General features: G+C 41.2%; 1 protein-coding gene across 1 annotated transcript in view; it reads left to right on the forward strand.

The window, feature by feature from the left end:
• Nucleotides 1-22173: 22173 nt before the first annotated feature.
• Nucleotides 22174-24838, forward strand: part of SH3BGRL2 (SH3 domain binding glutamate rich protein like 2) — a 60059-nt gene continuing 57394 nt past the window's right edge. The window contains exon 1 of the mRNA XM_047859330.1: nucleotides 22174-22751. Within this exon, the coding sequence (XP_047715286.1) occupies nucleotides 22707-22751 (45 nt within the window). The 5' untranslated portion in view covers nucleotides 22174-22706. The remainder of the gene's footprint in view (nucleotides 22752-24838) is intronic.

A 24838-nucleotide genomic window follows, 5' to 3' on the forward strand; every position in this document is an offset into this window, starting at 1 on the left:
GAGCCTGCTTCAGATTCTCTGTCTAACTCACTCTCTGTTCCTCCCCTGCTCGCATTCTATCTCTCTCTCTCTCTCTCTCTCTCTCTCTCTCAAAAATAAATAAACATTAAAAAAATTTTTTTTTAAAAATTGGAAGTGTATCATTTTTCTCATTTTGCCTTCTAACAGAAGCCACGTAATGTGTCTGGTTCCTCTAACTCTCTCACTAAGGTTAATGATAGAAAACACTAAAATGAAGAATATTTGTATTCAGGATCTCTAGACTTCCTTCTCAGTTCACTTATTGCTTTGTGCCCAGTCTTCACACTTCCCTGTTCTCTTGTGCTGCTTCAGCATCCTTTATTGCCCTCAGAGACATGTTGCTGTGGTTGTTCCAAGTGGGGACAGTAGAGCCACATGGCCTGGGTGATGGCACTGACACTTACTCGCTATGTGACCACGGCAAGTTCCTCAACTGAGACTTCTCACTTTCTTTTTTTTTTTTTTTTTTAATTTTTTTTTTCAACGTTTATTTATTTTTGGGACAGAGAGAGACAGAGCATGAACGGGGAAGGGGCAGAGAGAGAGGGAGACACAGAATCGGAAACAGGCTCCAGGCTCTGAGCCATCAGCCCAGAGCCTGACGCGGGGCTGGAACTCCCGGACCGCGAGATCGTGACCTGGCTGAAGTCGGACGCTTAACCGACTGCGCCACCCAGGCGCCCCGAGACTTCTCACTTTCAAGTGTGGATAGCACTCATTTCATAATGTGACTGCAATTAAGTAAGAGTTCCCATAAGGAACCTAGCACAGTGCGTGGCTGTTAGAAAGTGCCCTGTAAGTCTTAGGTGCTACTGTGGTCACTCAGGAAAGCCATCTCATCAACTCTTCCTGAGTAAAGTGTGGTGTACTTTTTTGGGGAGTGTGGAGGGGGGTCCTAAGCTCTTTTACCTCTTTGTTCAATGCTGTGGTCCTCAAACTTTGGGACTAACCAGAATCACCTGAGAAGCTGTCCATCTTCTTATGCATCAGTAAGCCTGGGTAAGGCCAGGGCCACTGTCCCCAAACAGGCCTAAGAGGACCAGTGTTTAAAAACCACTAGTATAAAAGGCTCTAGAGGCAGAGACCATAGTTAGTTTCTAGTCACATGACTTGGGACCTGTCACTTAACTCTCCACACCACATCCAAAAACTAGGAATAGAAATCTGTCATGGGGTTATTGAAAGAAAAAAATAAAAAGTTTATAAAATATCACAGTGGGATCTACTCAGTTGAGTGGTATATATGAAAGGCAACTTGGTGAAGTTCTAATCAATCCTCTTTGCTTTGAAAAATGAAAAACAGACTTATGAGGCTAAATTAATAGGTGCTCAAAAAACACTCATTGAAAGCTGACCCAGACCTTAAACTTTAGAGCTGGGACTTGAACTTGTGTTCCCTGTGAATCAAACTCAGGACTTCAACAAAATTCCAGGCTCTCACACTTCACTATACAGCTCACTCTCATATGTCACATTATTAGTGTGCAAACCTCTCGCAATCTTTAGAAGGAATCATGATTAACACACATGCAGCACTAGATTGGTTATGGTGCAATTTTATGCATCAGGAGGGAAACACTACATAATTGTCCTATGATTTGGGAGAAGGAAGTGCTGTATTAACTTCTCTTCCTCTTCCTTTTCTTTTTGGCTCTTCCTTCTCCCTCGCATCCTTTGTCAGATACACGGTGTCAACCACGTTCAGCCAAAGGAGAGGCTGACTCTGAAGGCTCCAGAGAGCTCCCCCCACCCCTCACTGTGAAATTTTGAGCTAGATACTGTGTTACTCCAGAAACCTGGCACCTGTCATTGCACTATCATGAATAATTTCTTGAATTGAAGAAACGGGATAACTGCCTTGTCAGCACAACCTGAAGTTGCTGGCTGTTGGCATGAGTAATTCTTCCTAAAAAACACATTTTTTTTTCTGCTCATTTCCACCCTTAAAGTTTCAAAGAAAAGTTGGAACTATTTTACACATCTTGAATTTTAGAGCCAGAATGAAGGGATATAAAGAGAAGAGTTTTCAATCTTTTCTGACCATGATCCATAGTAAGAAATGTATTTACATATGACCCAGTACACACACACACACACACACACACACACACACACACATTCTAATATATATTCTATTTCATATTATTGTTTGTTATTTGTTCTATTTGATAGTTTGATGTTTGACTCACTAAATTAGTTTCTTGAGCCATTAGTAAGTTTTGAATTGAAGTTTTAAAAACATTTCCATAGAGGGGAGCCTGGGTGGCTCAGTTGGTTGGGCATCCAGCTCTTGATTTCGGCTCAGCTCATAATCTCGCAGTTTGTGGGGTCAAGCCCTGCGTCAGGCTCTGCACTGACAGTGTGGAGCCTGCTTGAGATTCTCTCTCTTCCTCTCTCTGCCCCTCCCCTGCTCATGCTGTCTCTCTCTCTCTCTCTCTCTCTCTCTCAACAAAATAAATAAACTAAAAAAAATACTGACATAGAAATTATAGTTCTACTTTTCCATGTTACATCAGAAAATGCAAAAAACAAGAAAGATGAAGTGACTTTTCCAAGGTCATGTAGCAAATACTTATATAGAACAGCAAATTCCAAGGCAAGGAGGACTGAAATAGGATATAGTTGAGGTAAGCAGAGATGGGGGAGTGAAGGTAGTGACGTCAGTAACTCCAAAACACGAAGCTCTCTGTGTGCTAATACACATATGCATGCTCACATGTACAAACTACAAGCTATGGAAGCCAGAGAACGATTCCAAATAGGCAGCTAACCAACAAAGTGTGTTTTCTTCATAAAAGATATAATGGGAGTGGAGAACAGGGGACAAGCAATCTCTCCTTTTCTCAATGCTATATTTACTCTCCTCCTTTGCAGCAACATCTTCCAACTCTTGCACACATTCCCATCTGATGCAAGCATCTCATCCTTGGATTTCCTGTCTTCCCAGGATATCCCTAATTCCAACCTTGCTGATCTAAAAGCCTATCTGAATGATGCCTCTAACATCAGGATTCACAGGTCTATGCTTCCTTGTCTCTGATGACCTCCATCCTACCTTCATCACTTGAAACAAGGCTACGCCTTAGACCATGCATACTTAAGGATGGCAAGTGCTGGAGACTATTTTCTGGTCTTATTCTGTGGACCTGCCCATAGTCATTCCCCTCTCTACCCACCAACTCCCAATTCCAGCAAGTATATGTTAAATGCTACTATGTGCTAGAGAATGTATGAAGAGTGGAAGATACCCAGTTGTTTACAACATAGTCCTTGTGCTCAAGAAGATCTTGCCAAGGTGTCAAATAGACAAATAAGAATTCAGTCCAGACTGATTTGTGCTACGTGTTGGTGGTGGCACTAATAGCAGTAGTAACAGTAGTATCTTTTTGGTGCTTTCTATAACCAGACACCATTCTAACTACTTTGCAGGGATGAACTCAGCCCTCTTGACAAGTAAAGATAATTTAGCTGATAGATGTTGGATCCAGGATTCACAGCCAGACATTCTGGCTCCAGAAGCCTTGCCAATAACCACCCCATACCATCAAGGATAAAGACAGACACATGCTGCTATGAAAGTCCGTTAGGGGGTGCCTAATAGAGAGTATTCGGGAGAAGGTTACTCCCGGCATGAGTCTTGGGAGGTAATTCAGATTTAGCCAATTGGAGATGGTGGGTTGATTCAGGTAGAAAAGAGCTGAGTTGGAGGCAAAAAATGGTAAAGAACATTATGGGTATGATTATAAAGAAAAATGGTAAAGAACATCATGGGTATGATAAAATGATTGAGCCTGGTTGGAATCTAGAATGCATATTTAAGGATGGCAAGAGCTAAGGTGGGGAAGATAGGAATTTGTTCATCTTTTTCCCTGGACACAATACTCAGGGCTCAAAAATGTTGTAAAATGCCATGGCCTCCTTGAAACCCTTCTTTATCCCTTACAGCCAGAGATTCTCCTTTTTTAAAACCCAAATAGCATTTTGTTTGCTATTATTCTGACAGCATTTGCATTGGGCCTCATCTGCAACCACCCTTGTCTTACCCTCTGCTGCAGCTTAGGCATCCCTCCCTCAAGAACAAAGCTTTGTACATAGCTGATACACATTTATTCACTTACCCGACTAGTTCCAGGAAGGATTCAGGAGTGCTTATGAGTACATATTTGGCACATTGTGTAGAAAAGGCTCTGATTTAAACAGACTAACCCTGAATCAGGTCTTTTGGTGGAAACAAAGTATGCATTTTGTGGGTCATGGAGGTCAGTGGCCCCAGGAGAGGAAAAGGGTAGTTTTAGGAAGCACTGGGACTATAATCCAGGAGAGACAGCAGCCAGTACACAGGGAGGGCTGAAAGCCGCTTTCTGATTTGCTGGGACTCTGGGAGTAGAAACAAAAAGAACCATAGATGTCGTAGACTCTGTGTCTAGAGTTCTTTCTTGTCTAGCAAGAAAGCACGACACAGGATTAAAATGCAAGAGATGGCTAATGTCCGGGAGAGGACAAGAGTCCCGATTAAGGGTCCTTGCTCCATTTTCATTAGGATCAGAAGGCTTACAAGCATGGTGATGAACGTGTACAAAGGGACAATGATATGAACATTAACTCATGGACATGAGGGAAAGGAGGTCTTGAAGATATCTGGGGTTAGGGGTTTGGGTTAATACAAAACAAAACTCTGGCACCAGGAGGCCAGGTAGAAGGTTGTTTACAGCAGACATGAGGCACCACCTCTGTTTACCTAAACTGATCTTGGGGACCAGAAAGACAGAGCAAGTAACCTCAGGGTCAACAAAGGCACCTTTCATTTGTTATCAGCTCAGCTCTGGACAACTTCAAGCCAGCAGTCTATAGCCCTATTTACCTGTTTACCTAATTTGGTCCTTCCTTCCTGTGAAAGCAGCTTTCTGCTATAGTACTAAATTGGGGGGCGTTTTCACCCTGAATACCTAATCTTGCTTACCTCATATACTCTTTGTATTGGGGACTTTGCCCCCCCCCCTCTATTCTGGGGGCCTTTGCCAGCACCTCTATCCTAGGGGCCTTTACCTCCCTTCTGTATCCTTATTTGCCTAATCTTGTTTACCCAAACTTGGGTGTGAGCATCCTATGGTTTTGTAATTCTTTATGCCTTGTTAACCCACTGGTGCAAGCTCAGGGAATTCCTAAGCTTATTCCCCACACACAGTAGTGGCCCAAAATGGCCTGAGAGGTTATTCCTTGGGAGGGGATTCTGCTCCAAGTAAGCCACTCCTGGGTCCCCTCTCAGGGCTCAGCCCATAGGCTGTTTCCATAAAGGACTGATGTAGGCATTTCCAGAGGCAGCTCTGAGGAGTCCTTATTAACCTCTGCAGTGAACAGGGCCTCAGCACCAGCACTCTGACGCTCTTGCATTGGTTAGGGTCATTTCTCTGCTCCAGAGCCCATGAGGCCCCATGGTTGCTTTAAGTTTGGAAGCCCCACTGCAGGGATCACATGCTGCAGGAGTGAAAGCCAGGGGCTCAAAAGGAGCTTGGGTTTCAGCCAGTCAGCAGGCTACACCTTGACTGTACTCCCTGGCTGATGTGGATGGAAAAATAGCAGTTAGAGTCAGAATGAATAGACCCTTATTACCAAGTGACTTCTGTGAGACCACTTCTTTGCAGGTAACTTCACAGCCTGGTGCACTTTATGGGTTCATAAAAGTGCAGGCTTTAGAGTGAGACCCATATGCAAATGTGGCTCTGTCACTTACTAGACAAATCCCTTCACCTCTCTGAGACTTGGCATCCTTGTCTGTGAAAGGGGAGGAGTAGCTCCTTCAAAGAGTTGCTGTGATGATGGAGTATGATCGTGCCTGTAGAGTGCCTAATGCCGAACCTGATATTTATTTAACCCTCCACGGTTATGGTTATTTATCTTTCAGGAGCTGTTAGCTCCTCCTGTGTATATGAGTTGTAGCACACATTTAACTGTACCAATCTAAATGTCACATGATTTCTGTGTTTATATTTTTATTAATATTTTGTATTTCTCCTTAAAAAATCTGCTTTAAACCACCCCTGATTTCTTCGGGGTTTTAGCTTGTAAGAATGTCGGCTGAAATCACCTTCTTTTGTCCTGCTGGGGAGGCAGAAGGTCCTGGAGCAGCTGTGAAGGATGTTCCTGAGCATAATGACACAGCATGTCTCACATCAGATGGCCATCAGGTGGCCGGTGGAATATCCACAAGGAGAAGCAGGAGCTCATTTGCATTAGGATCCTGCACCCAGCCTTTCTCCTGAAAGCCCAGGTGAGCTGGCTGCTGAAGGGGGCAACCATGGGAAAACCTGGGGGAAGCAGAAAACTCCAGCATGGTGAAGAGCTGTAGGCAGAAGTAACAAGAACTAACATTTTACAGGGATTCTTGGCTGTGTGGTAGTTCTGTGCTAGGCTCTTCATACACATTTTTCCCATTTCATTCTCATAATGACTATGTATGAGATGGCTTATTATCCGGTTAAGAGGATAGAGAGAGAAGATACATCTCAGCCATGCTAAGTGACGTACCTGAGGTAACACAGGTGCTTTGTACGCCTGTCTTCCTGATTTCAGAGCACATTCTCTTCCTGGGAAAAACCACATAGCCTCAAGGAGGCTAGTCCTGAATCTGCTCCAACCACCATGTTCAGAGACCAGACGTCATCTTTCTATGGTTACATGAGGGGGGTGGACTGATGACCTCCATGGTCCTTTCCACCTCTCTCATGCTGTTCCTGTCACTTTGAGAAGCTCTGCTCAGTACAAATGCATGGAGTACCTATTTACTAAGTGCCAGATATTTTCTCTTACTCTATTTAGTTCACTTTTGAATTTTCAGCCAACTTTCTTTTTACGATTTTATTTTTAAGTAATCTCTATACGCAACGTGGGGCTCAAATTTATAACCCTGAGATCAAGAGTGGTATGCTCTACTGACTGAGCCAGCCAGGCAACCCTCAGCCAACTTTTGATTATGAAAAATACCAAAAACCTTGATTCAACAGTTACCAAAATGTTACCATATTTGATTCTTCCATGTCTTTCTCTGTATCTATCTTTATACCATCTATCTGAATTTTTGAAATTAAGTAGTGGTCATCTTGAGATTTCACCCCTAAATATTTAGCCTTGCATCTCCTAAGAATAAGGACATTTTCTTGCATAACCACAAACCATGATCATACTTAAGAAAATAAACAATAGTTCCCTATTTATACTTTAGATTAACAGCCAGTCCAGATTAAAATTTCCTTACCTCCGAAAGCTTTTATAGTTTTTGGGTTTTTTTTTTTTTTTTTTTTGGAACCAAGATCCAATCAAGTTTCACTCATTGTATTTGGTTAAGCAAAGCAAACAAAAACAATCCCGTCAACTTTGGTATGTTTGTTTTATTTCATAACATTGTATAAGATGAGTCCAGACCAAAGTTTGGTGGAATAACCCATATTCTGGACTTGTCTGATTGTTTTCCGTGTGGTGTTATGTAACCCTCCTCCCCCATTTTTCCTGTAAACTAGAAGTTGGGTCTAAAGCCTGGATTGGAATTAGGCTAAACATTTTTAACCCAAATACTTCATAGGTGATTTGTATTTCATATCACTTCAATCAGGAGACACAGAATGCCAGGTCGTCCAACAATAGTGATACCAAAAACTGTCACTTGGCTAAAGTGACAGTCCACAGGTCCTTCCATTGCAAAGGTATGGGAATGCCTTGAAAATCTGTTCGACAAGCCATGGATATTATGTTCCACAACATCCTTGTACTTAAGGCATAAGCATCATTGATAGTTATTTAATTGTATATATTATTTAATTGATGGTTGCCACATGGTGATTTTCTAAATTATCATTTATTTTTCATTTATTTATAGGTATACCTTTGTAAACAAGAGCTTTTCTTTACCTGTTAGAATGAATTATCATTCCTCTAAAAAGGCCGGGTGAGTGCCTCTTTTTTTTATTGCTGACTTTCAGAGTAAGGAATTGCTGCAAGTTGCTGTCAATGGTGGCAGATTAGTTTTTCCCTCTTCTTTGAGCAGTTCTGCGGACTTGCGACTTTTTATTTATTCAACCTTATAATCAGTTGCTGTCATTTTGGGTGCTCAAATTGCCTCAAACTTGGACAGTGGGAGCTCTTTCAAGCTAGCTGGCTCCTGTGTCCTTTGAGATGTCCCCATCATTCTTTGAGCACTGCCCTGCACTATGGCACAAGAAAATGTTCTGGGCTCATCTTGTACTTTCCACGCTCCAGACCAAGAATCAGCCATTTCTCTAAGGAGCCCTGGAATCTTTTATTGGAGGAGAGCATTTAAAAACCAAGATTTCTCTACTTGGTGGGCTCATTGCCATTGGAGTGTCTTTGCTTCTAAACTGTTTCAATGGCTAAAGCTAAGAAATGTATTTATTTAAATATATCTATTTAATTCACATTGCTACTCCAGTTCAAATTTAATATTACACGGTTTTTCTTAATTTTTTTGATTTTATATTTGTACCTCTTTTCTCTTATATAGAAAATTTCAGTTACTAATAACCTAACATATTTACTTATTTGCCATAGTCTATAATCTATATATAAAGTAGATTTAAAGTAGAAACACCAGAAAATTACTTGGTGAATTTTAGACATTTTTTGGAGGGGAATTTCTTTTTTGTCCTTAGAGTATATTCAATTACAGATAAACAGCAAGAGGTGTTCCAAAGTCACCTGAAAGAATTTCCTGTGTATGTCACTCATATGATATATAATTAATTTGTTTCAGTTTGATTTCAAATTTGGTTTGCTTTTATTTTTCTTTATAATTAAATTTTATTTTGGGGGTTCCTGAGTGGTTCAATCTGTTAAGCATCTGACTCTTGATCTCAGCTCAGGTCTTGATTTCAGGGTTGTGAATTCAAGCCCCATGCTGGGCTCCCTGCTGGCTATGAAGCCTACTTTAAAAAAATGTATATATATATATATATATATATATATATATATATATATGTTGTATGTGAGCCAATTTGACAATAAATTATATTAAAAATATTATATATTGTATAAATTATATATATATATTTAAACAGGTAAAACATGTTTGAGCACTTATATGGCTCAAATTAAAATTATATAAAACATAGAGAAATCACCTATATTCATCCATATCCCTTTTACCTTGCCCCTTTCCTCCGCACTGCCTGGCCTCTTTCGGTAACCAATTATTTTATTTCTGTTAGTCTGATATTTTATGTCTGGGTGTGTAATTTCCTCTCCCTTCTTATATAAAAGAAAGTAAATTATATTCACTGATCTGTGCTTTGTTTTTTCCTCCCTCACAATATTAACATGTATCCCGGAGAATCCATAGAAGTATGTAATGTCTTCCTCATTCTTTTTATGTTACTGCATGCTTTGTTCAGCAGTCCTATGCTGTTGTTGTTGCTATTTAGTCCAAAAACAAGCAGCTTAGTGTGTATTATCTTACTTGTGGCCCTTTTTGCCTTTGTTTATACCCTTCCAGTCCTCACAGGCATTTGAAGTTTTGACCTCTGTGAAGGCTTTCCAGCTGCGTGGAGGCAGGGAAGGCCAGGTACAGCAGATTCCCAGAAGATTCATCACCTCGATCCACTTGCTTTGCTGGAGATGAGGGTAAATAGGAACTGAACAGCAGCTATTTTCCCACAGATCCTGCCGCAGGCACCCTGGGCTTCATCCTGTTTAGATGGAGAGCTAGGGAGTGATGAATGAGGAAAAGGAGTGGCTTTAGCACAGTTTGGTTTTAACTTTCTCTTCTCTAAAAGGCACAAATGCCTCTAGGATCATCTCCCTCTTGTGCTAATTTAAAGGCAATTAAAAAGCAAAGAAACACAGGATTTTACTAACATTCAGAAGTCATATCATTCAGTCGAAGAAACATTGTATTGCACAATGAAGCTGGAGCTCCCATTTTCAAAAATGAATGTTTCTGAAATCTCAGAACAGCCTCAAGTAGACAGCTTTATGCTGACTTTTCCCCCTGCTCATCTCCAAAGCTCATACCACATACATTTGCTAGTTTTCCTTTTCTACTCTGTATTATACTCATCAATCTCACAGGAGTCAGGGTCTGCCTTTTTTTTTTCTTTTTTTTTTCCTTCTTTCTTTCTTTCTTTTTTTTTTTTGGAATGAGAAACAAACACTTTTCCTTGCTGGGTAATTCTTTTGCAAATATATTCCTTGCAAGTTCACCTCTTAAGTTATTTGTCCTATTTCTGCCCTACTCTTTTAGAAAAAAAGGTGGGTAAACCAATTTGGTTAAATTAAAAAGGTTTTGCCTTTTCCTAAAATGATTTCCTTCTGGCCTGTATGAATATGATATGACAAAAGGAAACCAATGCAATGAGGTGTGTTTATCTTTGAATACACCCATGCTAAGTGCATGACTATCCGCCGGCCTGTGAGTTACTTATGCTTCAGCACATGCAGAATAAATTAACTTAGCTCTGAATATATCACCTATTAGTCTTTGGAGGATAACTGTCTCATAGGACTCACAGGAGTCCTGTGTGACGGCCAGCATTCTTTTTAGCCTTGAAGTCACAAGCAGGGTGAAGCAGTGATTATTTCCTGGTCTGAAAGGAAGGGGAGGGGATCATGAGAGAGAAAAGGAACATGTATGGGAAGAAGAGATGGAAGAGTAAACGTGAGAAAAAGGGAGGAAAGGGAAGGAAGAGAATGGAAGAAAGGGAGAAGAATGAGGGGATATTGCAGGGGAAGAATAGAAAGGGCCCAAACTATATCTTGTGGGGCACCTGGCCGGCTGAGTCGGAGGACTATGTGACTCTTGATCTCAGCGTTGTGAGTTCGAGCTCCACGTTGGGTATAGAGATTACTTAAAAAAACAATAAGATCTTAACAAACATAGGCTTGTGGAAAGAACTCTTCTCTGAGGGTTGAAAGTCATGTTTTCTAGTTCTATATCTTCTGCACACAGTGCCAGAGAATTTGAGGAATTTGGTTGAAAATCAAGCACCTTGGAAAATACAGTGCCTCTTTTTGTTAGTAACCAATACTTACGAGTGCTTACCATGTTCTGGGCACTTATTTAAAAGCACTAGAATGTATTATGCTAAGCGAAATGAGTCCATCTGAGAAAGACAAATGTCATACGATTTCACTCATATGTGGAATTTAGCATACGGGAAGGTGGGGAAGAGAAGAAAGGGAGACTCTTAATGACAGAGAACAAACTGAGGGTTGATGGAGGGAGGTGGGTGAGATATGGGCTAGATGGGTGATGGGTGCTAAGGAGGGCACTTGCTGTGATGAATAGTGGGTGTTGTATGTAAGTGAATCACTGAATTCTACTTCTGAAGCAAATTTGTTAACTACAATTTAAGTTAAAAAAGAAAAAAAATCTTAAAAAAATAATAAAAGCACTTGGCATGGATTATGTCATTTAATCCCCACTGCAAGGCAAGGACTTAGGTTTTATCTCCATTTTACTGATGTGGAAACTGAGGCACGGATGCTAAATAATTTACTCAAGGTCACATTAAGCAAATGACTTTAGTAGTCACGTAGTCACTGCTTCATTCACCTCCCTCCCCCACCCAGTGCCTTCCTCGCTAGCAGAATCTCAGTAGTCTGGGTTGTGATATGCCTACCCTGCATCCTAGCCCCACTGGTTGAACAACAACAGACCTAAACCCATCTTGGCTCTCACATTCTCCTTACTGTTATACATTTTCCCAGCTTCCTTTGCAGGTGGCTATGCGACCAAGTTGTGACCAATGAGGTTTAAGAAGTCCACTAGGGGACTTCTGGGAAAGCTTTTCCTCTGTGATAAGAGGAAAGCATATTTTCTGCTTGCCTTCTTCTAACGACTTGATGAGGGTATGAAATGAAGATTCTATACTTGTGGCTGTAGCAGCCACCTGGCACCCACGAAGCAACAAACCCAAGGAAGAATGTCGTCATGCTGGGGCGCCTGGGTGGCGCAGTCGGTTAAGCGTCCGACTTCAGCCAGGTCACGATCTCGCGGTCCGGGAGTTCGAGCCCCGCGTCAGGCTCTGGGCTGATGGCTCGGAGCCTGGAGCCTGTTTCCGATTCTGTGTCTCCCTCTCTCTCTGCCCCTCCCCCGTTCATGCTCTGTCTCTCTCTGTCCCAAAAATAAATAAAACGTTGAAAAAAAAAAATTAAAAAAAAAAAAAAGAATGTCGTCATGCTAAGGATGGCAAAAGGAAAAGTGGGAAGTGTCGGGGACTTTGAGGACATTGTAGGACTGCTACAATAAACCTGGATTCAGCTCCCTGCACCCTTCTCATTATGTGAAATAATCAAAGGTCACTATGGCTCCTGAAAATTTGTCAGGTTTGGCCAAACATGCAGCTGCATATACAGCCACTGATACGGGAACAGAAGTACATTTCAGACACAGGACGCTTGTCTTTGTTTCAGGCTCATAGGTTGCTACTCAGTACTGCAGAGTTGTTTCTTCCAGCATCTTCCACCTTCAACCTTGACCCTGAGTATACAGTTGTTACTCTTAACTCAGGAACAAAGGCAAACTGTAACAAGTCACAGGGAAATAGAAGCTGATGAGATTTTTAACTACCTAAAATATTAATCTACTAGCTAAAACAGAAACAATAAAGACACATACTGCAAGTAAACTTCAGATCCACTACAAAGATTCCTTTCAAAGGACCCATATCCCATGGGGATTCTCTGCATTGTTCTCACACAACCACTCACTCACTGACCTTTGTGCTTCTACCCAGGACTTTACTTCGGGCAAAAACATTTCACCCCACCCCCAACACACAGTTTTCTGAATCTTGATATTTTCCACATCCAAAAGAGTGCCTACTGCCTAGTAGGAACTTGATAAACGGTCATGGTATGGAATTAAAATTGCTTAATATCCCTCCTATTGAACAACTATCAAAATCATAAGCTTTCAAAAATTATGAGGACATATTAATATTTTTCTGATCTTGACAGATGATTTCTTAATCACTATTAAATTTTAAAAATATGCAAATTGCTGAAGAGAGGAAGTTTAATAAGTTACTCATAGAGAGCAGGTGTTCAACAAATACATTGAATTGAATGGATTGGGCTTTTAAAAAGCTGTATGTTATTCTCTCTCTCTCCCTCTGCCCCTCCCCCCCATTTAAATAAATAAATAAGTAAAATTCTTTTTTTTTTAATGTTTATTTATTTTGAGAGAGAGAACACAAGATGGGGAGATGAGCAGAGAGAGAGCGCAAGAGAATCCCAAGCAGATTCCACACTGTCAACACAGAGCCTGATGCAGGGCTCGAGCCCATGAACCATGAGGCCATGACCTGAGCCCAAATCAAGAGTCGGATGCTTACCCGACTGAGCCACCCAGGCACCCCTAAAATTGTCTTTAAAAAAAGGGAGCACCTGGGTGGTTCAGCAAGTTAGGTGTCTGACACCTGATTTCAGCTCAGGTCATGATCTCACAGTTATCTCACGGTTATGAGATTGAGTCCTGCAACCTGCTTGGGATTCTCTCTCTCTTTCCCTCTGCCTCTCCTCTGCTTGTTCTCTCTGTCTCTCTCTCTTTCTCAAATTAAAATAAATAAATAAATAAAACTCTCTTAAAAAGCTGTATGTTTTGGGGAAATGTAAACTGCAGTTAAAGTAAAATAAGACTTTTCCACTACACCGTTCTTGGGGCAAGAAAAATTTAATGAATTTTTCAAATATGTCTGGTTTACAACTAGGGGGCAAAGAAGGACTAGAATTCCATTATTAAGTGCTTCATTTTGTTATAAACTTAGTGATTATCTGGCCAGATCATGGCTTCTGGGTCTGGTGAGTTGAATTAATAGGGAAGTCTCGCTCCCTGACATCAGTGTTTTGTTTTTTTTTTAGATTTTTTTAAATGTTTAAATTTGAAAGGGAGAGAGAGAGAGAAGGAGGGAAAGAGAACAAGCGGGGGAGGGGTAGAGTGAGAGGGAGATGGAGGTTCTGAAGTGGGCTAAGTGCCTACAGCAGAGAGCCCAATGTGGGGCTTGAACTCACAAACTGTGAGATCATGGCCTGAGCCAAAGTCGGACACTCAACCTACTGAGCCACCCAGGCGCCCCTCTGACATCACTGTTAAATGGAATTCCACTTAATGCAAAAATGACTTCCCTCTGGAAAGACTGTATTTAAACCTAAAGGCACTTACTGCAGTGGAGACTGAAGTAGAGTGATTTCCACAATGAAAGTTGCCCCGAATGAATTGGAAAGGGATGGATGCAAAGAACTGAGGAAAAGAAGTGATAACCTAATGTTAAAGTGTTCTATATTTTTTTCTCATCCTTTGTTTTTTTTTTTTTTTTAAGGAAAGAGTCAAGAAATAAACATAAAGACCTCATTGTTCTTGTTGAAATCATTATGGTTCAAGGTACTAAAATATACTAAAAGCAAATGTTCACAATTTCCATTCAGTAAGCCCTTGAAAATCACAGGAAAAAATAATAAAAATAATTGTTACAACAATAATAACACTTTGTTTGTTTAACCTTAGTTTTCCATTTTCTTTAATTGTAGCTATATATAAACATTTTCTTATACTTCCTCTGTTGCAATTATTCTAAATGGCCTTTATGCCTAGCATAATAGGAAATTATACCGAACTGAAAACTCATTAGCAATGTATTCATGAGGAATCAAAATAATTTCAGTTTCAACAATAACCTAAATGTAAATTTTTGTTTATTACAATATGGTAATCACTTATATAAAAGCAGTGAACTAATAACCAAAACATTGTAGAGTACTGGAAGTTCTCCTAACTTGTGTTGCCTACAACTATGTAAGTAATATCAACTTTTAATCTTTATTTTGTTATGGTGATATCATCTTCTGACCTGGAATGTAATCTTGGGAGTTGGGGCGGGGGGGGGGGGGGGGGGAGAATTTTATATATTGCTGTCTCCAAAAATAGTTGATTAGGAGAGTCCTTCCAGATTAAGAAAATTTAAAAAGCACCACAATGTAATCATTTCCTTCAAGCATATTGTTCACGTTTCATCCTCCAGTTTAGCCATAATCTCTGTGAGGATAGGGGCTGTGTTTGATTTACTGCTGAATTCCCAGCACTTAGCATAGCATCTGGCACATACTGAATGAATATAGCTGAAAGAAATCAACTGCACACAAGGTTTTTAGTCCTCCAAGTGGACCAGCAGATCGCAAAACCTCCTTGTTATAGTTCCAAGATGGTGGCTTATGCCATCCAATTTTCTTCCCGTATACCTTTTTTCAGTTTCTGGGGGGAATAAGGCATGGAAGAAATGAAAGTGTTTTCTCTTGTCAGAGAGGATAGGGAGCCCTCTGGGTTAGGTTGAATATGTACAGATTCAAAAATATGTCCTGAATATTGGTTTCAAGGCTTATTCCCTACTTTATGATTTCCCTTCATTTCCTAAACATGAGCGCTGAAAGTTCCATCCAGTTCAGGGACTATTAGCGTGTTCCTGTTAAGCCTTTATTTTATTAAAAATAGAATGAGCCTGATGAAGCAACATAAAAGCATCAGATGAATTCTCTTATGGAATTCAAGCTGCCATTATTTGACTTCATTACTGCTTCATTTCACTGATATTCCTTTTATCTTAAGTATGGCCTTCTCTAAACTTCATTAACATCAAAAAGTTTTTGTTAAGTACTTTAACTGAACATGGCACTGTACAAAGATGCTTATACAAACCAGATCCTTGTTATTTAGAAAGTTAAACTCACAGACATGAAACAGAAATATTTATGAAATTTATGTGCTTTATGCAAATGAAGGCCATTCTCTGATTTACTTTATGTGATTAGTAGTAGCTAATACTCATTAGGTCCTAACTACGTTTACGGCACTGTGTATAAAAGCACCTTCCACGCATCTTCTCCATAAAGACCCCAACAACAACGAGAAAGGTGGGGTGTCCCAGGCTAAGTGAATTGCCTAAGGAAGGTTATACATCTGTGACATTAATTCAGGTCTGGCTCAGAGACCTGTCCCTTAACCACTCTGACCTACCCCTGCCCTCTAGCTTATAACCTCCTCTCCCACAAATCCTTCACCCATCAGCAGCCAAATGTGCCAACTCAGTTCTCAGAGGAACAACTGCCTGGAGCCGGGCAGGGATTTGTGACAGGCATGGTGTAGTGACTGGAGTGCCTCAAGTTAAATCCTTGGGGAGCTGGATAGTATTGGATTAAATGCTGTTAAAAACAGGACAGCTTTGACAGAACAGAATTATCAATCAGATTCAATTCCATTCTAAAAATACAATCTGGACAGTTGAGACTCCAGACTGTTTAGAAGAGCTCTTTAATCTGTAGATAAACCTTACTGAAGAATGTCCCTGATTCCCCTTCAAGTTTCTGTCCTTGCTTGTCCCCTCTCATCAGTCCCCAACTTCCAATTAGAAAAGACGATACCCTGGTTTCTATTGGCTCATCAGTCCTCAAGCTGCTGCAGTCTGGCTAATGCTTCCATTTTTCCACTGGCAGTGCTCTCGCAAAGGTCAGCAATAATAACAAATGATTATTATAATAACACCTAGTGCTTCTTGTGGATTTATTGGGCACCAAACACTGGGCTCAAGGTTTTATTTACATTGGAGGGAGAAACCTGGAGAACAGGAGGATTGCACAGGTCTTGGGGAGACTTTGGCTTAGTTAACTCAGTTTTTTAAAAATTAACTTGACATGGAAATATCAGAATACTTCAGACAAAAATCCAGTTTTGAGATGTGCTGTGCTGTTTGCTACAATCCGTATGATGAATCTTTTGCACTTGGACCCTCCTCAGGCAAATTATTATTATTATTATTATCTTGATGTTTTTATTTTAGAGAGAGGGAGAGAGAGAGAGAGAGAGAGAGAGAGAGAGTTGGGGGAGAGGCAGAGAGGGAGACACAGAACCTGAAGCAGGCTCCAGGCTCCGAGCTGTCAGCACAGAGCCTGAGGCAGGGCTTGAACTCTTGAACTGTGACATCATGACCTCAGCCAAAGTCAGATGCTTCACCGATTGATTCCCCCAAGCGCCCCTCAGGCAAGTGATTTACTGTCCATACTTTACATGGATATTCTGGTTAGTATTTACAGTAGTCAGGAAAAGACCCCTCCACTTAAACTAGCTCAAGATAAAAGATGGAGGTTATAAAACAGCAATCCAAGGGCAGGAACTGTGGTACACCTGGATTCATGGAAGCTGAGACTAGAAGACAGCAGCCAGCTCTTCATTAGTGTTTCTACTTTTCATTCCACAGGGGCTCCATTCTCCTGTTACAGACCACCTTCCTCTTATTCTTCATTCTGTTCCCTCATTCCTTAACTTGCTCAAAGCTCCTTATCCCCACTCCACCCCCTTGCAGCATTCTCCTTTATGTTCCTACTACCAATTGCCTTAGTCTTTTGATTTTCCAACTGTAAATTCCTGGAAAATCCCCCTTATGTATTTCCAAGCCTGGTCACATATGTCATAAATTACTTTCAAGCTGCAATATAGGTCACACTGAGGGAAGTACACAGATATGGTCCAACATCAGTAACCAGGTAGAGTGGAATACCCTTCAAACAGATACCAGAGGCCATCATTTGGAGAATATCCTGAGCATAATTAACCTTCATAAAAATATTGAATAAAAGCCATTACTTATGCTTATTTTATAGACATGAAAATTGAAGCTTAGAGAGGTACAAAATAATTTGTCCAAGAAATGAAGGGCAAAGCTGAAATGTGAACACAGGCTGCCCAGCTAACAAACTCAAAGCCTCTATTTTTATTTTCTTTCTTGACTTTCAGGCTGAGTAACATTCTTGCTATTCCCTACTTCCTTAAACTAGAACTCTGCTGTTAGGTTTACTGTATTCTTTCAGTTTTGTGTTTTTCTCATGGCTCCTCCACTCCCTTTAATTCCTTGTTCTCCTTCCAGTTCTTACATGTAGGAATTCTCCAAAGGACTCTTCATGGCTCCTTCTTGTTTCTTTCTGTATGTGCTTTTTAGGCAAATTCATAGGTTTTTACAGATTTGAATACACTTAGACACTATGGTTTCCTCAACTGGGGTTCTTAGACACACATGTCCCCCACCCCACCCAAGAGACTTGTGGATAGAATTTAGGGAGTTCATGAACTTGAATGAGAAAAAAAATAACATCTTTATATTTTCACCAGACTCCAACAGAAATTTACTAATCCTTTCAATTATGAATGTATCAACAAACCACTGTAATAGCAGCAAACATCTGTGACTTTGTTACCAACAAAAATCATAGGTATTTTAATATTTTCCAACTGTTGCAAATATCTTAAAATTTTATTTCTTCTCATTATACTTCAAAATCACAGTGGTTCACCTCACACCTATTAGAATGTTTAAAATAAAAAACACAAGAAACAACAAGTGTTGGTAAGGATGTGGAGAAAAAGGAACCCTTTTGCACTGTTGGTGGGAATGCCACTGGTGTTTCCAAGCTGTGGAAAACACTATGAAGGTTCCTCAAAAAGTTAAAAATAGAACTACTCTATGATCCAGTAATCACGCTCCTTGGTATTTACCCCCAAAATACAAAAACACTAATTCAAAGGCATGTGCAACTCTATGTTTATAGCAGTGTTATTTACAATAGCCAGGTATGGAAGCGGCCCAAGTGTCCATCGACAGATGAATTGATAAAGAAGATGTGGTATATACACACGATGGAATATTATTTAACCATAAAAAGAAAGAAATCTTGCCATTTGCAATGACATGGATGGAGCTAGAGAGTATAATGCTAAGTGAAATGTCAGAGAAAGACAAATACAATATGACTTCACTTATATATGAAATTTAAGAAATGAAACAAATGAGCCAGGGGAAAAAGAGGAAAGAGAGAAAGAGAAAAAGAGAGAGAGAGACAATCCAAGAAACAGACCCTTAACTATTGACAACAAACTGATGCTTACCAGAGGGGAGGTGGGTGGGGGAGATGGGTGAAACAGGTGATGGGGATTAAGGAGTGCACTTGTTATGAGGAGCACTGGGTGATGTATGGAAGTGAATCACTATATTGTACACCTGAAACTAATACAACACCGTATGTTAAAACAAATTAAACTGAAATAAATTCAAAAAATAACAAAAATGCTGCACTCCTTTATTTTGATAACTGTTTTTGCGATATCACTAATCCTGTCCCTTTATTTTCTGTATTTAGAAACTTATTTTTTTGAGAAAGGGTTCATAGACTTTGCCAGACTACTAAAGGTTAAAAACTCCTGTTTTAAAACACTCTAGGCTGTTAACAAACCTTATTACGGTGATAATTTCACAATGTAAATGTATGTCAAATCATCACGTTGTACACCTTGAATTTACACAACATTATATGTCAATAAAGCGAAGAAAAAACCCACGCTAGCCAGATGTCCTATCATGACTTATAAACAGGTTCAAGTCTTAGGCAATGCAGAGGCAGCTTCCTTAAAGCCTAATGACCTACTCAGTTTTCTGAGTTCTGTCTTTAAGCTTTGGCTGCCTGCTTTATCTGCAGACTTTACTTGTCAGATGGGCACCTAATCCTCCCTGTGGTATGATACCCTTGTGTTGATCTTGGGCCTCTAGTTTATATCCCAGATTGCTTTCTACTCTCACTCATTCTTACATTTTGTTTACTAACTCCGGGTCTCAACTCCACACTAGCTGTTGTGGATCCCTGGACTGCTAACACTTTGTCCTGCATATAAACTTTTTCACCAGTGTGGAATAAACCAGAACTATTACCAGAGTAATCTTCTTGAAGTATAGCTCTGATCATATTCTTTCCTTCCTCTGAATGCTTACAAGTTCAGTATAAACTTCTCAGTGAGGGTAGTTTTGATTGCCCAAAACTGAAACCTATTTGAGGTGGCTTAAGTAAGATGAGAAATATATGATATGGATACAGGGATATTATGCAGACATTATGAGTAGGGGTATAGGAACAAGTTGAGCCATAAACAAGGACTGGCAAACTTTTTCTGTAAAGGCCAAATAGTAAATGTATTAGGCTTTGCAGGCCATATGGTTTCTGTCACTGTGGCATAGGCAATATGAAAAGAGATGAGTTCCAATAAAACTTTATTTATAAAACACACAATTTGCCACACAGCTCATAATTTTAGGACCCCTGGACTAAAACATTATCAGCACTCGCTGAAACTCATTTCCATCACTATCCACAAGTCTGCTTTGTTCTCTTCCTACTGACTAGCTTCTTCAGCTTCTCTGGTTCCCACGTTAGAACGTGGCTTCTGAAAGCTCTGAGCTTCCGTGTCACAAGTTAAAGTTTAAGCTCTCCCTTTCTTTGCCGGTGCTAATTCCAAGTCCTTAGGGTAGGGATATTGTCTGGCCTAGTTTGGGGCCTAGACCAATTAGCTGTGGCCAGCGGTCTGGGTCTTGCTGTATGAACAGGGCTTTGGGAGCCACCCCTACAATGTCTTAGGTCAGAGCTGAGGGACAGGTTTCAGAAAAGAGCAAGGAGCTGGGAAGACAACCCAGTGAGAGCCGTCTGCTGCATTCATCCAAACCTACATTTTCAACATTATCCCTACTAGACCTCTCCTATCCCTTTCTGAAGTACAACTAACTCCTTGTCGATCTCATAAATTCTGCATATTCTCACCCTGCATTCCGCCTATCTGCCAGTAGATATTCTTCTACTCATCTTCAAAGTCTCTTCTAAAAAGCCACCCTTTCCTTTAAATCCACACAACAATTTATTGGTCTTGTTCTGCTGCTATTTCTGTACCTTTTTGTTTTGCAGACAATAGGTGCTCTGCTGGGGAAATGACGTATTTAACTTTTTATCCACTTTGGTACCTTTCAGAGAATAGCTCTGAGTTCCTATTGGTTGAGTTTAACTATACCTTCAAAGCTGAATAATTCCAAACTAAAGAAAATGTTGACTTTCAAGAGTGGCAGTTATACAGGAAACATAGTATCTACTTTTAAGGAAATTATTTAAAAATTTAAAAGTATCCATTTCCAAATTTATGGTAGCTAAATTAAAGTACATATGCAGAGAGATATTAATTACAGCAAAACTTACATTGAATGTTATTATATACTAAGAAGAAATAAAGTCCCATTAGGATTGTATCATCTGTTAATGTACTAAATTAAAAAGGAATACTGTAGGGGCACCTGGGTGGCTCAGAGCTTTAAGCTCAGATTTCAGCTCAGGTCATGATCTTGTGGTCCCTGAGTTCCAGCCCCGTGTTGGGCTCTGTGCTGACAGCTCAGAGCCTGGAGCCTGCTTCAGATTCTGTCTCTCTCTCTCTCCGAACCTCCTTCGCTTGCACTCTCTCTCAAAAATAAATAAATATTAAAAAAAAATACTACAGAAATAACTTAAGAGAATAGGAAAGGTTATAAACTTGAAATATTAAAAACTGCTCTAAAACGCAAATGCTCCAAAATGATTAGTACTCGTGCAAGAAATTTACCAAAGAGCCAGAGATCTCATCATCTAATTTCTTTCTTTCTAGAACTATTAATTAACATTGTTCCCAGAACTGTGCTAAAATCCCCTGCTGAAAGGAATAAAGTAAATACAGTAACTGCAGGGAAAACTGGTTCACATCCACGAAACGGTTGCAAGGCTTGCGCTTTTCTGAAACAAAACACTTGTTAAATAACTATTCCTAAACTATTAGCAAACTACATAAAAGCTTTTTATTTAACACCATCCTCCTGGGAGACTGCGTTGGAATGTGCAGCGGGTCTGAAAAAGGCAGATTTGGCTCAATTGTAAATATTAGGTGCAAAGAGGCGAAGCCATTGTGCAGAGTAGGGGGTGGGGAGGGTGGGGTCCTGATTCCCAATGTTGATAGAAGGACTCCAATTTCGCTTGGTATTCATTTTTCTACTACAATTACAGTTTTGCTAAGAAAAATAAAATATCAGTTGTGCTCTCATCAGGCTTCTAATTTGCAGTGCCTACAGAAAAAGAAAACGTCTCATTTAGCTAAAAGAATCACCTTTCCGCAATCTCCAGAGCCTCGGGGAAAACGGAGGAGCGCCCAGCCCCACCCCACCGCCCCCACCGCGGCCACCTCCTGAAAGCCCAGCCCGCTCCACCCGCCGCCGCCGGTCGTCTGGGCTTGCCCAGCGCGCTAGCCGCCCTAAGACCGTGGGTCTCCGCGGCTCGAACCAGTCTCTCGGGCGGTTCTGCGTGGGGATGCTCCAAATCACTAAACCACAACACAGAACCCAAGCTTGGACTCTGAACCAAGCCCTTTTGCCTAGTTTTCTCTTTCCCCGTTTCGCCAGAATCCTCACCACCCCTCGTCACAGCCTCGTCACAGCCTCGCCCCAGACTCGGGGTCCTCTGCAGCCACCTGCGCGTGTACGCTATTGTCACGCAGTAAGGAGGGGCTGCGAGGCGCTCAGCCCACCAGGCACTCCAGGGAGAGACCGAAACTACAACTCCCATCACGCCCCACAGCCTGTTCCCTCCTCCTCCTTCCCTCCCCCCTCCTCCCTCGGCCAGCGGCCGGGAGGCTCTGGGCTTTTATCTGCGGACCGGCGGGAGGGAGTCAGGTCCCGCGATCTTCCCCGACCCGAGCGATCTGCCCAGCGGCAGCGGCAGCGGCGGCGGCTCTTAGCCGGGTTTTGCCTCCGCGTCCCCGCCAGCCCCGAACCCGCGGGGGCAGACGGTCCGTCCGCGCGTGCGAGAGGATGGTGATCCGCGTGTTCATTGCCTCCTCCTCGGGTTTCGTGGCGGTGAGCACCGTGGGGACTGGCAGAGGGCGGGGGTCGGGTCTGGGGGGCTCTTGGGCGCAGAGCGCGGGTCCTGTGGGAGGTGCGCGGCGCAAGCCCCTGCGCGTCTCGGTGCGCTGCGCGTCCGGACGCGGGAGCCCGCGCCGGGCAGGTGATCCATCACACTTGCACAACAATGAAAAGGGCGGGGAGCAAAGGTGGGTGAGGGACCCCAGCTCGCCCACAGGCCCACTCAACTCGGCCTGAGAGGGAGACAGCGCAGCGGGGAAAATGGAGTCAGCGGGAAACCCCCAGCGCCAGTCGTGTGATTTGGGAATTTGGGGAAGGGGTACTCTGAGAGCTTCGGGGGTCCCGCTTCCCTTCGTGTTAGTTCTTCCCGATGTGGGACCTTCGGCCTGGTTATATTTTATATAACCAGCTTTTATGTAGGCTGCTTGGTTTGCTAACCTAGCTCCTGAATGAAACAAGTTTAAGTAGTAATTGCTCTTCACCCTCCCTTCCTTTCCACCCAGCTCATTAGTTTAAACCTGCGCAAAGAGAAACTGTAAACTAGGTTTGTCCTGTCGTGCCAGGGTTTTCTTACTTGTTTTGTCTTTTTTTTTTCTTTCCTTAGAATGCTGTGAATATTTTCTTTATGTAAATGTGTGTGCTTGGTTTCTTTCCCCTTGTAGTGCAGTGGTCAATTTCATCTTGAGGATGTATAAAGTGTGGTTTCTCTAATTATTTTAAGTTGTGTTTGGTCGATATTTTGGCTTTTTAATTTTTTTAGGAGTTTTTGGGAAGAAGAGACAAATAGCTACATGTCAGACTGTAAAGAAAAAACGCAGTAGTATACTTGATAGAGCTCACTGGGTAATAACACATGTAGCAGGATGTTTTACATGATTATTAAAACTTGGTTTCCTTAGTAAGAGTTAAGCTGTTACGAGGTTCCTTGGTGAGATATATAATAAAAAACATCAAAACTGCAATATTGGTTGCTTAAAATTTGGTCAGTTGTCTGCCCAGCAACAACCAGATTGTCCCAAAATTTGTTTCTGAAGAAGGTGGGATGGAGGATGGAATAAAATATTGTTTGTAAATCCTTATAAACGACGGAGACTTTTTATTTAAAAAGAAAGCAACACTGTAGTACCAAAAAAGACCCCTTTTCATTAGGAATAGATGGGAAACTCCAACTTATCTTTACATGCAGGCATGTGGTGGTCCCCATACTCCTGATAGTTTTGGTATTTCTAGTTATTTGTGGTTGCTTAGTCATTCCTGTCTTTTACAGATTTCTCTACTGAACTACACTTCATGTGTTTGGAAACCCATATTGTTTTGTGCATAGATTTTGTTTTTCAGATGCACTTCTTCATAAGAATGCTATAGACTGTTTGGTTTCACCACCAACTAGCATGCTCAGTAATTGTCCCAGTAGCATTTTTTGATTATGGAAATGCTGATCTATAGTATTAAGAAGCCTACGTTAGTTTGGACAAGTCAAAGTCAAAACTTCAGGCAGTTATTTGGCTGAGCCTACCAGCAGGTAATATACAAGATAGCTCTGGAATTTTGCATCTCTGTTTCCTCAAATCCATTAACATTTATTGCCTGCCTGCTACGCCCTTTTTTAATTTTATATTTACTGTTATGTGTTTTGTCCATGAAGCTAGATTTAAGAGACCTAAGTTTTAATGCAGAATCTGGCTGGTGGTGTAAGCTTGGATAAGGTGCTTCATCTCTTCCTGAGTTAGAATGAAGGATGGTGATGAATTGCTCAGAATTACATTCTAGCTTTAAATGCTTCGACTTCATCAGTTGGGTAAATGTGGATAAACCCATGTAACAGTGTCTTTTATTTTAAATGCACTTTAAATGCCTCAAAGTGAGTTTATTCTTTTTGTTTTCCTTTTTTAAAATTTTAATGTAATGTATTTTCAAATTGGCTAACAGTGTGTAAAGCGTGCTCTTAGTTTTTGGGGTAGATTCCCATGGTTCATCGCTGATGTACAACACCCAGTGCTCATCTCAACAAGTGCCCTCCTCAATGCCCGTCACCCATTTTCCCCTCCCCCCACCCCAAAGTGAGTCTGTTCTTTTCCTTT

The sequence above is a fragment of the Prionailurus viverrinus genome, chromosome B2, assembly GCF_022837055.1.
Source record: "Prionailurus viverrinus isolate Anna chromosome B2, UM_Priviv_1.0, whole genome shotgun sequence".
NCBI classification, from domain to species: Eukaryota; Metazoa; Chordata; class Mammalia; order Carnivora; family Felidae; genus Prionailurus; species Prionailurus viverrinus.